Here is a 12,016-nt window from a genome sequence, read left to right as displayed (position 1 = left end):
CTCTAATTATATCCATTTTGTCCTCTTTAATCGCAGAGTTATTTTTACACTATGTTCTGCAGCACTCTGTGTAAACTTTCGATTAATATTTACATATTATACATTATTATTTTTTAATTGCAATGGAAATTCTTAATTAATCTGAAACGACGATTTTTTTTATATTGGTTCCTATAGTTATATACTATACATATAATTATTATTTCTAACTGAAAGCACTAAATTACGATAATGATTGTTATGCAACGATTTTTTTCACAATAATTATAACAGTCAAGGTTTCTGTTTTTCATTATTCCATATTCCTTTTATTTATTTATGTAGCGATGGCACAAGACCCACGCACCATCATAAAATGTCTATAAAAATAGACTTCCGTGCAACGAGTTTTAAAAAACGGATAAAGAAATTGACACGCAGCAAACACGAAGATAACACCTTGTTCCACTTTTGTGCCCCATAACGATTGCCCAATTTTCCACGTAAATCTTTCACAAAGCGAGGAGAGGTATCGACGTCACCCCATGGATTTTCCAGCGGACGGTGATTCACAGAGGCCATAAACGAGATCCTTAGGGGTAGGGGCGTTGGTAAACCGATGTTTCGTAAATTTGTTTGGTGTCCACGGTGCGCAAGGTCTTTCGTAAAAAAAAAACGGACGACCTTCGAGGCTGATACGAGGCATTGGGAGGCGGAGAAACTCATCTCGTTAGTGTCGGTCCCGCCGCCCGGCAAGATGCACTTGTTCTCGCTGGTTTGTCCCACACGCGTGTATCGTCCGATGCGGTGCAGAGGCTGGTCCGCAAGGTAGAACCTACAGAAAGCGATCCCCGCCATCGTTGTCGTGAATTTGAAGCGGTTCAACACGAGGTACGAGTAAATTTTGAATCTAATTTTCAACATTGCATTTTTCTGAACTCGTCACAAGATCGTTGCATCATTTATCTAATTGGAAGGGGACGGTGTTTGCATTGTATACTTAAAGTAGAACCCATGGAGAGTGGAATACAACGTTCTAGTTACGCTCTGAATATGTTAATTGCAAGATACGAGTGATTTTTGAACAAAATGTTCAACGGGGAATTGTTTTGCGGTCGTTACGAGGTTGCCGAATCATTTGTCTAATTAGTGACGTTTAAGTGTGCATTTTATGCAGAAAGTAGTAAATAAAATTTTCAACATTAAACATTTTTAAGATATAAAAGGTTAGGCTAGGTCATTGATAGAAAAATTCAACCTTTGTGTTCTATTCTTTTCCACTGAATTCTTTTGCATCGATTTTTCAGCAGGTTATCACAATGGCCATGTCTCTTAACGGTGAAAAAAAAAAGATAATTGTCAGTATTGTAATGCTTCAGACAAGAGCCGATAAGACCTAGTTAGAGTGCACGCGAGTTCGCCGGAATTCGATGACTCAGTGACAGCCGCAACCAATCCTTTATCATTGAATAATTACTAATTACTCATTTTTAAACCGATAAACTTTTGACGGCCTCACAATCACAATTTGCTCACTATCTCGTAATTGAATATGAGAGCAGACTCGCCAGAATCAATGTAAATTCTAATTAATTTTTCGTTCGTCCGACTGGATGTAGCTCAAGGATCGCTAGCCGAAGTCCAAAATTTTCGTAGCGGCCGAAGGACCACTGGTGACCGTTTCATAATCTGTTACGGGTCGCTTATGTAACAACTTAGCATGTTTCATTATACAATCGGCCACCGAAATTTCGTGGATTCGTTGCGCGGGTTTCGGGATTTTCTGAAACTGGTATCTGGCGCAGAAGGATCTACGAATAGATTCCGTGCGGTTTATTGATCGCTAGAAAAAACGCACGGCTTTATTACCGTATGAGTGACAACGTAAATTACATCCTTCGAGTTTGCCTTTTTTTTTCTCTTATGCACCTTCGCGAGACTGCGTTTACTTGTTCGCCGGCAGTTCGTGTTTCGAGGTCCATGGGTTAAAGGAAAAACCAATTGCCTCCTTGTTCGAGACTCTGATAAATAATCCTCTATACGTGATTTTGAAATTGATTAAAAATAGTAAAAGTACAGTCGTTAATACTTCTCAATTTAAGATATTATTTTACTATTTCGAAAAAAAGAAATCCTGGGTATTTTAATTTTGAACAACATCAATAATCGTTAGCAAATATAGTTGTATAATTGTTTAACAATCATAAGAAATTGTTTCATTTGATTGCAGACAAAGTGTCAGAATTTTAGGACTGTTCTTGTAGATTGCACAGCAATTTTTTTTTTCATTATAAAATTTACAAAATTGATGTTTAAGATACTAGTGTGTGATAAGAAATCGTTCGACTTGATTGCAGTTCAGATTTTCGAAGTTTTTGGAGGTTCAAGAATCTGGCAGGTCGTCATAAAACGAAGACAATTTGACGGAGATTGCCTAGCAATTCCAGTAGCTCTCCGGACGAGATTCGCTTCCCCGGCACAGAGTAATAGGAAGAAATTGCATAAGGTTTCGTACTACAAGTGAACGAGGACTGCGCAACGAGTGTTTGCGGAGAACAAGCAAAAGTGAGTACCTTGTAAAATGAGTCGCGCCGTTATCAGTCCGAAAGTATAGTGTAGTGTTATTCCTACGGGTTTACGGCATTTAGTTGTATTGGCGACGAAAACAGTGATGATGGCTTCTCCTTATCAAGAGTAAGAATTTCTTGAATGCCGTTCCGTTGAGGTCGATACACCTGAAAGGTGAATATCCAGGCAGGCTTAATTTCCTTTCTACTGTCGTTTCGAGTAACCACTAAATGAATCAGTGGTACTTTTTTCGTAGAATAACATTGTACCATTTTTCTAATATATTTTTAACATCGTTACAATAGTCGCAAGTCTCGATCGTTTCTATTTAAAGTTCTTTCGTAGAATTTTGGCTTTTTATAGAAATTTTAAATATGTGAAACAGAAAGAAAATGTTTAAGCTAACGAAAGCTAAACATTTCGAATATTGAAGCTAATTGAAAAGTATTTCATTAATGTCAAGATTATGTCAAACATTTTCAACCAGAACCTTCAAAAATGAAGTTTTCAAAACATTACTTTTGCTATAGTTTAATCAGTTTTGAGAGTTTTTAAATTTTAAATCACTAAAATTATTTACAGTCTAGTGAATAATTGTTTTTAAAAATTTGAATCAGTATTCCCAAATACCGATGGCATCGTCTACAATTTTGAGAACTGTTTCAGTTCTTCCCCTCGACTGATTTCTATGCGCAGCGTAGCGACCGGTGCAATTGTAATTGCAAATGCATCGGATTTGATCGGAGCGTCCTTGATACTTGATCGCATTTCACCTCTTTCCTACACGTGTGGACGATATATCGATACTATTTATACGCCTTCCATTGAACCAGAAGTTCATGTCACACAGCTCGGTCAATTTTATTAAAATGTTTTCATTAAAATGAATTTATTAAAATGTTTCACTCTTATTTGGGCTGTTTATTAAATAACCATTCGCGAATGATTTGAATGAATCGATTAATCAAATCCAGTATTATTTGCATTTACTTGTCTCTTCATAAAGTTTTTTTTATATTGTCACACTTTTGTATTTCTATTATAATTAAAAATGTTTAATTATTTAATTTTTTCGAAATGTTTAATTATTTTATTATTTTGAAATGTTTAATTATTTTATTATTTTAAAATGTTTAATTATTTAGTATATATTAAGTGATCTGAAATATTCTTAGTAAATGAGTGCAGAAACTTCGTTACTATTTTCATTCTTTTTGGCAGAAACTCTAATCAATATTGAGGAGTACTAATCAATAAAATTCGAACACTATAGAACGATAAAACACAAACACTATTAACGGGTCGAAAAAAACAAACATTATTCTAATTTCGGCTGACTTTACACGCGATGAGAATCACTGACCCGCAACAGGTGGACGCCCGGCGTTGCGCAACATCCATTCGTAAACGTCTATCCCGAACGTAAACGATTTTAAATGGACGCCGTGGAATTTGAAATGAATCATATGCCTGAAAATTGTGTGACTTGTTTTTTATCGCTTTGTGCTCAATTCCGATCGATGTTGCGCGACAAAGAAGGTCGTCCCTAAAGAGCAATTTGAGGGAGCGCACGACAATCGTCTCTTCAAATATTTGACTTCTTCGCAATAGTGAAATCTCTGCTCGACCAACAAGCATGTTCGTCTTTCTAATGTTGCATGCGCCGCGCTTGCTTCTTTACGAAATTAACGAAACGCTTGTTTAGGAAATAGAGCGTGGTATCTCTACAACAAATGTGTAACCTCTGAGAAAAGTACTTTATTCTTTGAAAAATTTTAGCACCACGAAACGTGGGATTTACTTGAAGTATTAATCTGAGATACAATAACGGACTACATTTTGCAGTGTAGTTTATTAATAATATAAAATATAAATTATTGTTATTTAATCTTATTCAGTTGATCAATAAAATTACGTTTTCGTGTATAATTTCATCTTAATGACTTCAGTAATTTTCTTCTTTTTTTCTAAATGTCTACAAAATTAATTGCTATTGTACACGGCTGAAAACAGACAATAAAAAATCGTTTGGAAACGACACGCAAAACGCGTCACGATCTTGTAAAATTTTTATTAAAAAGCCGGTTCAAGGAAGCAGATCGTGATTAAAACGAGGTAGCGCGAAGTGGCGTTTACGTTCGAGGAAGCACGTGGCCGCGGCCAAGAGTGAAAGTGAAAGATGGCTGTATAGTCGTCCACGTGGTGTTGCTTTTCACGGGAACGTGGCTAAGTACCGACTCTGCTTAACTCCGGGCAACACGTTTGCGACCGGTCTGTCGATTGACCGAGTTCCCGTAACGAGGTTTCATAATTACCGCCGAAAAACCGCCGCGAAAGCCAGTGCCGTTTAGTGCCGTTACCGAAAAATGGTCCATGTAATTAACATTCATTTGTGCGCGCCGCGTCGACCTTCGAAGCACTGTACGATTTAGGAGAAGAATTTTGTAATTCACCTCGACAAAGAACAGTCGTTTTTTTTCGAAATATTTTAGTTGCTGTAATCGATGAATTAGTGACATCGAATTTTGTAGATGGATAGGATTTGCACCTGGAAGCCGTAAATGTTGACAAAAAGTTCTTGTAGAGAAAATCGATTCTTCTTTTGAAGGAAATTTATCTACGGAGAAATTTGTTCCAGCGATAATATAATATTTTGAAGGCTAAAATAATAATTAGAGAGCAGATTCGATGTAATTATAACAAAAATGGATGAAACAGAGAATATAAAATAGTGAACAGGATAAATGAAACTGAAGATATTGATGCAGTAACTTTTCTTTGTTAAAATTATTATTAGATGCAGACAATTTTTACTTTCCATAGAGTTTCACAATCTAATGATTAATACAAGAGTTTTAATTATACTCTCTGCACTGCAGAGGTAATGAGAAGAAGAAGGATTCGATTATAATGATAAGAAAAGACTGTCAAACAGTCTAAAACTCGTGCAATTAACAGGCCAGTGGCAATCAATGAAACGCAGCTCAGAGGCTAATTAAATCGCTTTTCCATCCGGAAGAAATCAAATTCTCGAAAAGTCAATTCGCAGAGTCGATGAATTCAAGAATAGACTATATAATCGTCATGCTGCAGCCGCAACGCAAGCCTCAGCGAATTGTTCCTCTCACGTGATCGGTTAATGGAAACACACGCGACACTTCCGTAGAAAGTTTCGAATTAGAAGCACCGTACAAACAACAGATTATTGCCTCCGCTGTATCTCCATTGTCCGTGCAATCTGGTCTTGCATCTACGTTCGTTGAAACCGTTTGATCCAGCTTTCGAATTCGTAGCCGGAGCTCGAGGGCGCAATAATCTCTCGATTGTGCCGACAATACACGCGGAAGGGCAACGTTCGTTGCACTTGGAAAGTGCATCGACGATCTGCTCCGATGGCCGCGTATTTCTGTACCAGGGACGTTTCATAAGATCGACGCCGGGCAATTGCCGTGCGTATCAGTTCTCGGGGCAGTTCTGATTTCACTTCACTTGGCAGTGTTACGCGATGACAGTCTGTTGTGCAACTCATTTCTGTGGTCCTAATTGCCAGATCAGAAAGCTGCGAACGTATACAGTAGCAATGCAAGTCGAACTATAAATGAGCCGCGATCGTTCGATTTTGTCATAAAGTCGTGAAAGATTTTGGTAGAATTAATCTTCCAACCGCAGATCCAAATTTGACCATACCGAATCACTATTCATCCATTAGAGAATTGTGGATTGTAACCGATACATCGAAGGCAAAATTACCACTTTTATATCAATAGAAAATTGGGTGAAAGATGATCCAGATTAATTCAACGGAGACGTAGGTAAAACAATAACAGTATCTTTATTTCTGTCTTTATTTCTAGAGTAAAGAAGAAATACCAAGATAGAAAAAAAGAACAAAAAAGTTAAGGATCTTTAACTTAACGAATCATATTCGAGAATTGTTTTTTTTGTTAAAACATATCCGTTATTAATTCTTCTCATTTTTCTTATATTTTGCAATGCTCGCTCTATCTCGATCCTGTCAAACGTTATACAATTTCGTCGCATAAGTTTGGCTGAAAGGGTAGCTTTAGGGCACTTCTAAGGTAGTTTTAGAGCAGTTTAATGACAGTTTTCAAGTAGTTGTAGGACACTTTCAGAGTAGCCTTAGGATAGTTTTAGATTAGTTTTAGATTAGATGTAGGGAACGTTTAAGGCAGTTTTAGAGTACTTTTAGGATACTTTTAGGGTACTTTTAAGATACATTTAGGGCACTTTTAGGGCACTTTTAGGGTAGTTTTAGGTTTGTAATCAGGTATAGTAAGAAACGAAGTGTCGGTAACTTGCCGACTCGTCCAAAGCTCTACATATCCCAACTTTGATATCTGGTACGCAAAATTTTCGGATACTTGTGTATTACAAACTCTTAGGACCCGACTCGAACGGCTATAAAGCGGATAGTCTGATACGGTCTGCAAAAGTGGTCAAAACAGTTTTGAGTGATAACAATATCCATGTAATGAAGTAACTGGCACAATCTCTCGACCTCATTCCAATAGAGATGCTGTGGATTAATGTTAACAAACGTATGAAAGAACGAAGACCAAAAAATATTGAAGAGTTATTTATTACTACAAAAGATGCATAGAATTTGCTACCAGCTGGTAGATGTGCAAAACTTACCGAATACATGCGACGAATATGTGCTGCTGTTATTAAAGATAGGGATCTACATACAAAATATTAATGTGTTACAATCTTCACCTATATAAACTTGAGAAATACAAAAATTTCAACATGTACTTTCGCATAAGTCCGCAGAAAATTTGAGATCTACGTATAAAAATGCAAGAAACATTTTAATCATAGTATATTAAGAAATAACATTTTGACACTTTACTATGTATATTGTAAACGTGTAGAAAGTATAACTAATTTTTGCATAGTTGCTTCATTTATAAATGCACAATCAATAATATTTAATTTTACTGATTGTACGCTTATATGTGTTTGCCACTGTACATCAGCTGAATTACTATCAGCAAGAAATGCAGAAATCAAAATTCCGAACCCAGCGTAATTTTCATGCAGCAATCGTCGCACCAGGCCCTAAAATCGTCGCCGATCACCGATTTCGCCACGGTCGACACAAACCGCTACCAAATTCCCATCACGCATAATCCCGAGGTCGTATGCAGGTGAAAATGGAGCACAAGGCAAACTGTCCAGCCAGTGTCACCTGAAAAATCAAAAATCGACAGTGCTCTGACAGTCACGCTTCGACCCTCGCAAAGTTTGGTGCTGTTTGGAACCGCATTATTTACTACAATTCCAACGCAATCGTCAACGAAATAGCAGCCCAGCTTATGTAGATCGATATTACCATAAGTGTAGGAAAAGAGCAAGGAGAGAAAGCGCAACGGAGTTCCACGGGCAAATGGTGTTTCTGAAATTCAGTGCCAGTGGGTTTGTTATAATGTTCGCGCGGTTCCGCGATGCATGCGTGATTCACGGAGCATGATTCCGTGGGTGTGACGACGTGTGCAGGGTTTTCCGCGTTCCATATGCAGAACGGCTATTGGCTAAACGATCAGTACCATTTAAATCGTACAGGGTCGACCGAGGAATACAAATCGTCTCGTTAGTCGCGTTTTTCTCATTTTCCTGGCGGGCCGTCGGTGGTTGCACACGCCGGTTATCGACGTGATGGGAATATGAAAAGAAGAGACGTGTGCTCGACTGTTTCCTTATCGAGCGGGTGGTAAACGGCACCCGTTTCCATGTATTTTCTGGTTCTCACTGCTATTCGAGCTCCTTGCACGGTGTGTTATCCTGTTCCGAATGTGTCGAATGCACCGTTTGGACAGGTCTGAACTGGGATTTCTAAAGCAAGTATCTTTCTTAAACTGTTACGCGATTGTTATGTGATAATTATTAGTGGAATTGCTTTCCGTCGTCGATGTCTACCCTTTTCGTTGACGTAATGGAAACGAAAGGAGAGGGAAGGAATTCATAACTTGACTGGAACTAAGACAGTGTTTTTTAGAAAATGCTACGATGTCAGACACTGCGTAATAATACTGTTATGTTTAGTGATCTTTATACATGTGTCTATATATGTAAATCAGTAATTTCGTTTCACTTTTGCTGGAGCTAAAAACGTATTGGTCACCTACCCGGTTTCTGTGATTCATCAATCAGATTTCTTTACAGATGAAGGCAACGTCGATCTTTTCATTGCCAACCGGCTTATTCCTCCTATTCTTCGTTAGCCCCCTTCGAAGCGACCCTCAGCAAATCCTCTGGCCGAATTATGCGGCTCATCGGCCTATAGATCCTAGATTGCAGTCGGTAGAAGTATTTTCCAATCAATATGGTGCACCAAGTATTCAAAAGCCGCCATCGTACACAGCTGAATACGTTTCCCAAGTTGATCCGAATCAATTTCCTATCGGAGATTCAAGATATCCTGCGAAAATACCCGAAACAAGATATCAGCCAGGAGAAGGATACTACGATTATCAAAATATCATAGTGAGAAATGAGGAGAAGAAAGAAATTGAAAATTCAAAATTTAGTTCGAGGGAGGATGAGATAGCAGAGAATATGAAAATCCTTGATCGATTGCTGTCGGAGGATTCTAGTGAAAAAGATATCGATAATACATTGACCGAGAAGATAATGTCTCAGGAGACGAAGAGGGTTGCTAGAGAGATACGCAAGCAAAGGCCGGGATTCTTTTGGACACTCGCTAGAGTCACCTTCGAAGTAAGCAAACTAATTTTAAGGAAACGTTTAGTCTCTATTGAATGGCATAAAACGTAGTCAGTTACAAAGAATAGCATCTTTCTATCGTCCTACAGTTAAAATTGAAACTTAACTCTTTGCACTCGAGACTATTTTAACCAAAATATAGACTTTTGTTTCAACCTACAGTATTTCCATTTGGTACGATTGTTTTTATTAGACACATTGGAAATTGAACGTGTATGTTTGTATAAAACTTCTATGATATGATAATATATTGGGTGCAGATGAATTTAATGGTGCAAAAAATCTTTTGAACACAGTGCAGCAATTTTTAGCGTCTATCGGACATACAGACGAATTTAATAATGTAAAAAATCTTTTCAACACAGTGCAGCAATATTTAGTGCTGCCTCAGGGTCACTACCCGAGGGCAAACGATTAACATTGACCACTTTTGCTGGAATAACGCACTGTACACGTTGTCTTTAGCTAATAACTAAAAAATAAACAGTGAAACTAGCTAGTTATGCAACAAATGTCACCTTGCATCGTGTTGTGTGAGATTATTAATAACGATCTTCAATACACACTAGTAATCTTGTAAATAATAATTGTCCACGAAGGATTCGTCGCAAGCGTTAATTAATTATTCAGCAAAAGAGGTTAAAGCACAAGAGTATTTCTTAATACCCCAGTTTAGATTTATTAATAACTCACCAATGTTCTAATTGTCCTAGACCTTCAACGACACAAAGTCAGCCATCCAACAGATCAGCAACATAATCAACAACAGCATAGCGCCAGACTCGGCCACTCAGAGTTCTGTACCCAGAGGCTCTTTGACAGCTACTGCTGCCTCTACATCTCCAAAGAACGCAAGCTCCGCAAATGCGACAGATGTAACAACCATGGCACCTACTACCACCACGGAGGAGAACTTTGTGCTGACCAGGAGTAGTCTGCAAAGCTTAATCAGGCGAAACGTCCTGGGTTTGGTAAAACTGTTCAATATCGAATGGAGCGACGCGTTGAACGTAAGACAATTATTCTTTTCAAGCTGTGAGACACAGACCATTTGAACCCTATAATAATTTTGAAAGATCTATCGTTGTCATTTTCCTAAAATCTATTTACTTCGTTGGTGGATTAGGAAAAATTATCTTCTTACATTTATATCAGCCATGTTGGGAGAAAAATTTCAGGCCCCTGCGAAAAAACTATTTTTCCTAAGACCTACTAAAATCGCACCAAAGAGAAATTAATATCGTCATGTCCTCGAATCAATTCTTCAAGTATCGACCCACCATTAATAGCATTTCAACGACTCCAAGATCGTCCTCTTTCCAGCAATCGGAGAGCAACGTTCAAGAGTTCCAAAAGGACTTAGGCAAGCAAGTTGGCATCTACTTGCGGGACAACCCCAACGCATTCTGAGACACCTGAAAATTCTGTGGACATTTTTTCCATCGTGCGGCTAAAGACTGAGTCTCTGCCATCGATTCCGTTACTTATAGATATCTGAAAATGTACAATTCGAATTAAAGTTACCACGATCGACACACGGGACACCGACTTGCCAGACAACCGGCAGCTCGGCGACCGAAGGCCACCGAAATAGGTCGTTGCAAAACACAGAAAAGCCAGAGGTACGCCCGAGTTACGTCACCGGCGAAGATCATCGTCCGATATTTATGTAACTTAGCCCCGAAGTCGACCCACATGCTGGCAACACCTGCGGGCGAGAATAATCAGCGTGAAAAAGGACGGACTGGGATCAGACGCGAATCGGAGAAGACCGATTGCGGTAAGTAGAAAGCACCTTGTTGCTGGTTTCAATTGGTCGACCGTCGGCGTGGGATCCCCGGACTCGGGTCTTTATATGTGGATCACCGGCTGCGATCCCCGCGAGTCCCATGGATCCTCGGAGGACGCAGGACAGCATGCCGGATCGAGTGTACTAATTTTGAACTTTCATCGAGCCAGTGTCATTTCTGGTGAGTGCCGTGATCTGAATCGTGTCACCGATCGCCGCTTTCTAGGCTTTGATGAGCGCCCGGGAATGCATCTGGCGAGCTGCATCGAGCCGAGCTCATTTGCTTTCAGATTGGACTCAATTATAGCGCGCGCAATTTCTTTCTTTATTTTGTTGGAACGATGGAGACCTTTTTAGCTTGCTTTGTGTGCCGGGATTTAATGACGTAAATTACTGCAATTTTGCAATATGGCCGGTTGTCGATGCATTGAAAAAGTGCAGCAGCGATGTGTGTCGCTTCGAAAGTTCATGCGGATTTAGAATTTTTTAGGCTAATTTGAAGACAGTGAGACTAAACGACGGTTTGCTTCTGAGCTAGAATGCAAATTTTCTGCGTTTGTGATGGAAATGTAGATTAAGTAAGCTAATTAGGTGCACTTTTATTAAGATCTTACCGTTACAGTATAGATATTACTAAAGTGTAATAACGTCAATATAGTATTGTCTTCTCATCAATATTATTAAAATAAGTTATATGCATTGAAAAAAATTGTTTGCACAAAGTTTACAATCTAGCAATTATATTGCATATAAAAATTGCAATATACTTTTTGCTCCATTTTCTCTTAAACGTTGTTAATAATTCAATCTGATTTCTCAGAAGAATGTAATTACTCTTCTGTGTTAGAAGAAATAAAATAAAAGGATTACAATTGCGAAGTCTGATTGCTTAGTGTTTAATGTAATTCAGGTTCATCCGAGGCTACAGTGCTA

At 38.5% G+C, this 12,016-nt stretch overlaps 1 protein-coding gene across 1 annotated transcript; it reads left to right on the top strand.

The window, feature by feature from the left end:
• Positions 1 to 736: 736 nt before the first annotated feature.
• LOC144475794 (uncharacterized) lies at positions 737 to 11,889 on the top strand. The gene is made up of 5 exons (XM_078192063.1): positions 737 to 870; positions 2,337 to 2,544; positions 8,734 to 9,288; positions 10,008 to 10,304; positions 10,618 to 11,889. The coding sequence occupies exons 3-5, from the start codon at positions 8,734 to 8,736 to the stop codon at positions 10,702 to 10,704; spliced, it is 939 nt and encodes a 312-aa protein (XP_078048189.1). The 5' UTR covers positions 737 to 870; positions 2,337 to 2,544; the 3' UTR covers positions 10,705 to 11,889.
• The last annotated feature ends 127 nt before the right edge of the window (positions 11,890 to 12,016 follow it).

Source organism: Augochlora pura, chromosome 10, assembly GCF_028453695.1.
Source record: "Augochlora pura isolate Apur16 chromosome 10, APUR_v2.2.1, whole genome shotgun sequence".
Lineage (NCBI taxonomy): Eukaryota > Metazoa > Arthropoda > Insecta > Hymenoptera > Halictidae > Augochlora > Augochlora pura.
The sequence above is the reverse complement of the archived record's forward strand: the minus strand, read 5'-3'. Positions and strand labels throughout refer to the sequence as shown.

Excerpts from the sequence above, each read along its gene's own strand:
- LOC144475794 (XM_078192063.1), top strand. The coding sequence starts at position 8,734 with ATGAAGGCAACGTCGATCTTTTCATTGCCAACCGGCTTATTCCTCCTA. Across the intron at positions 9,289-10,007 it reads TCGCTAGAGTCACCTTCGAA|ACCTTCAACGACACAAAGTC; the intron begins GTAAGCAAACTA and ends TAATTGTCCTAG. Across the intron at positions 10,305-10,617 it reads AATGGAGCGACGCGTTGAAC|CAATCGGAGAGCAACGTTCA; the intron begins GTAAGACAATTA and ends TCCTCTTTCCAG.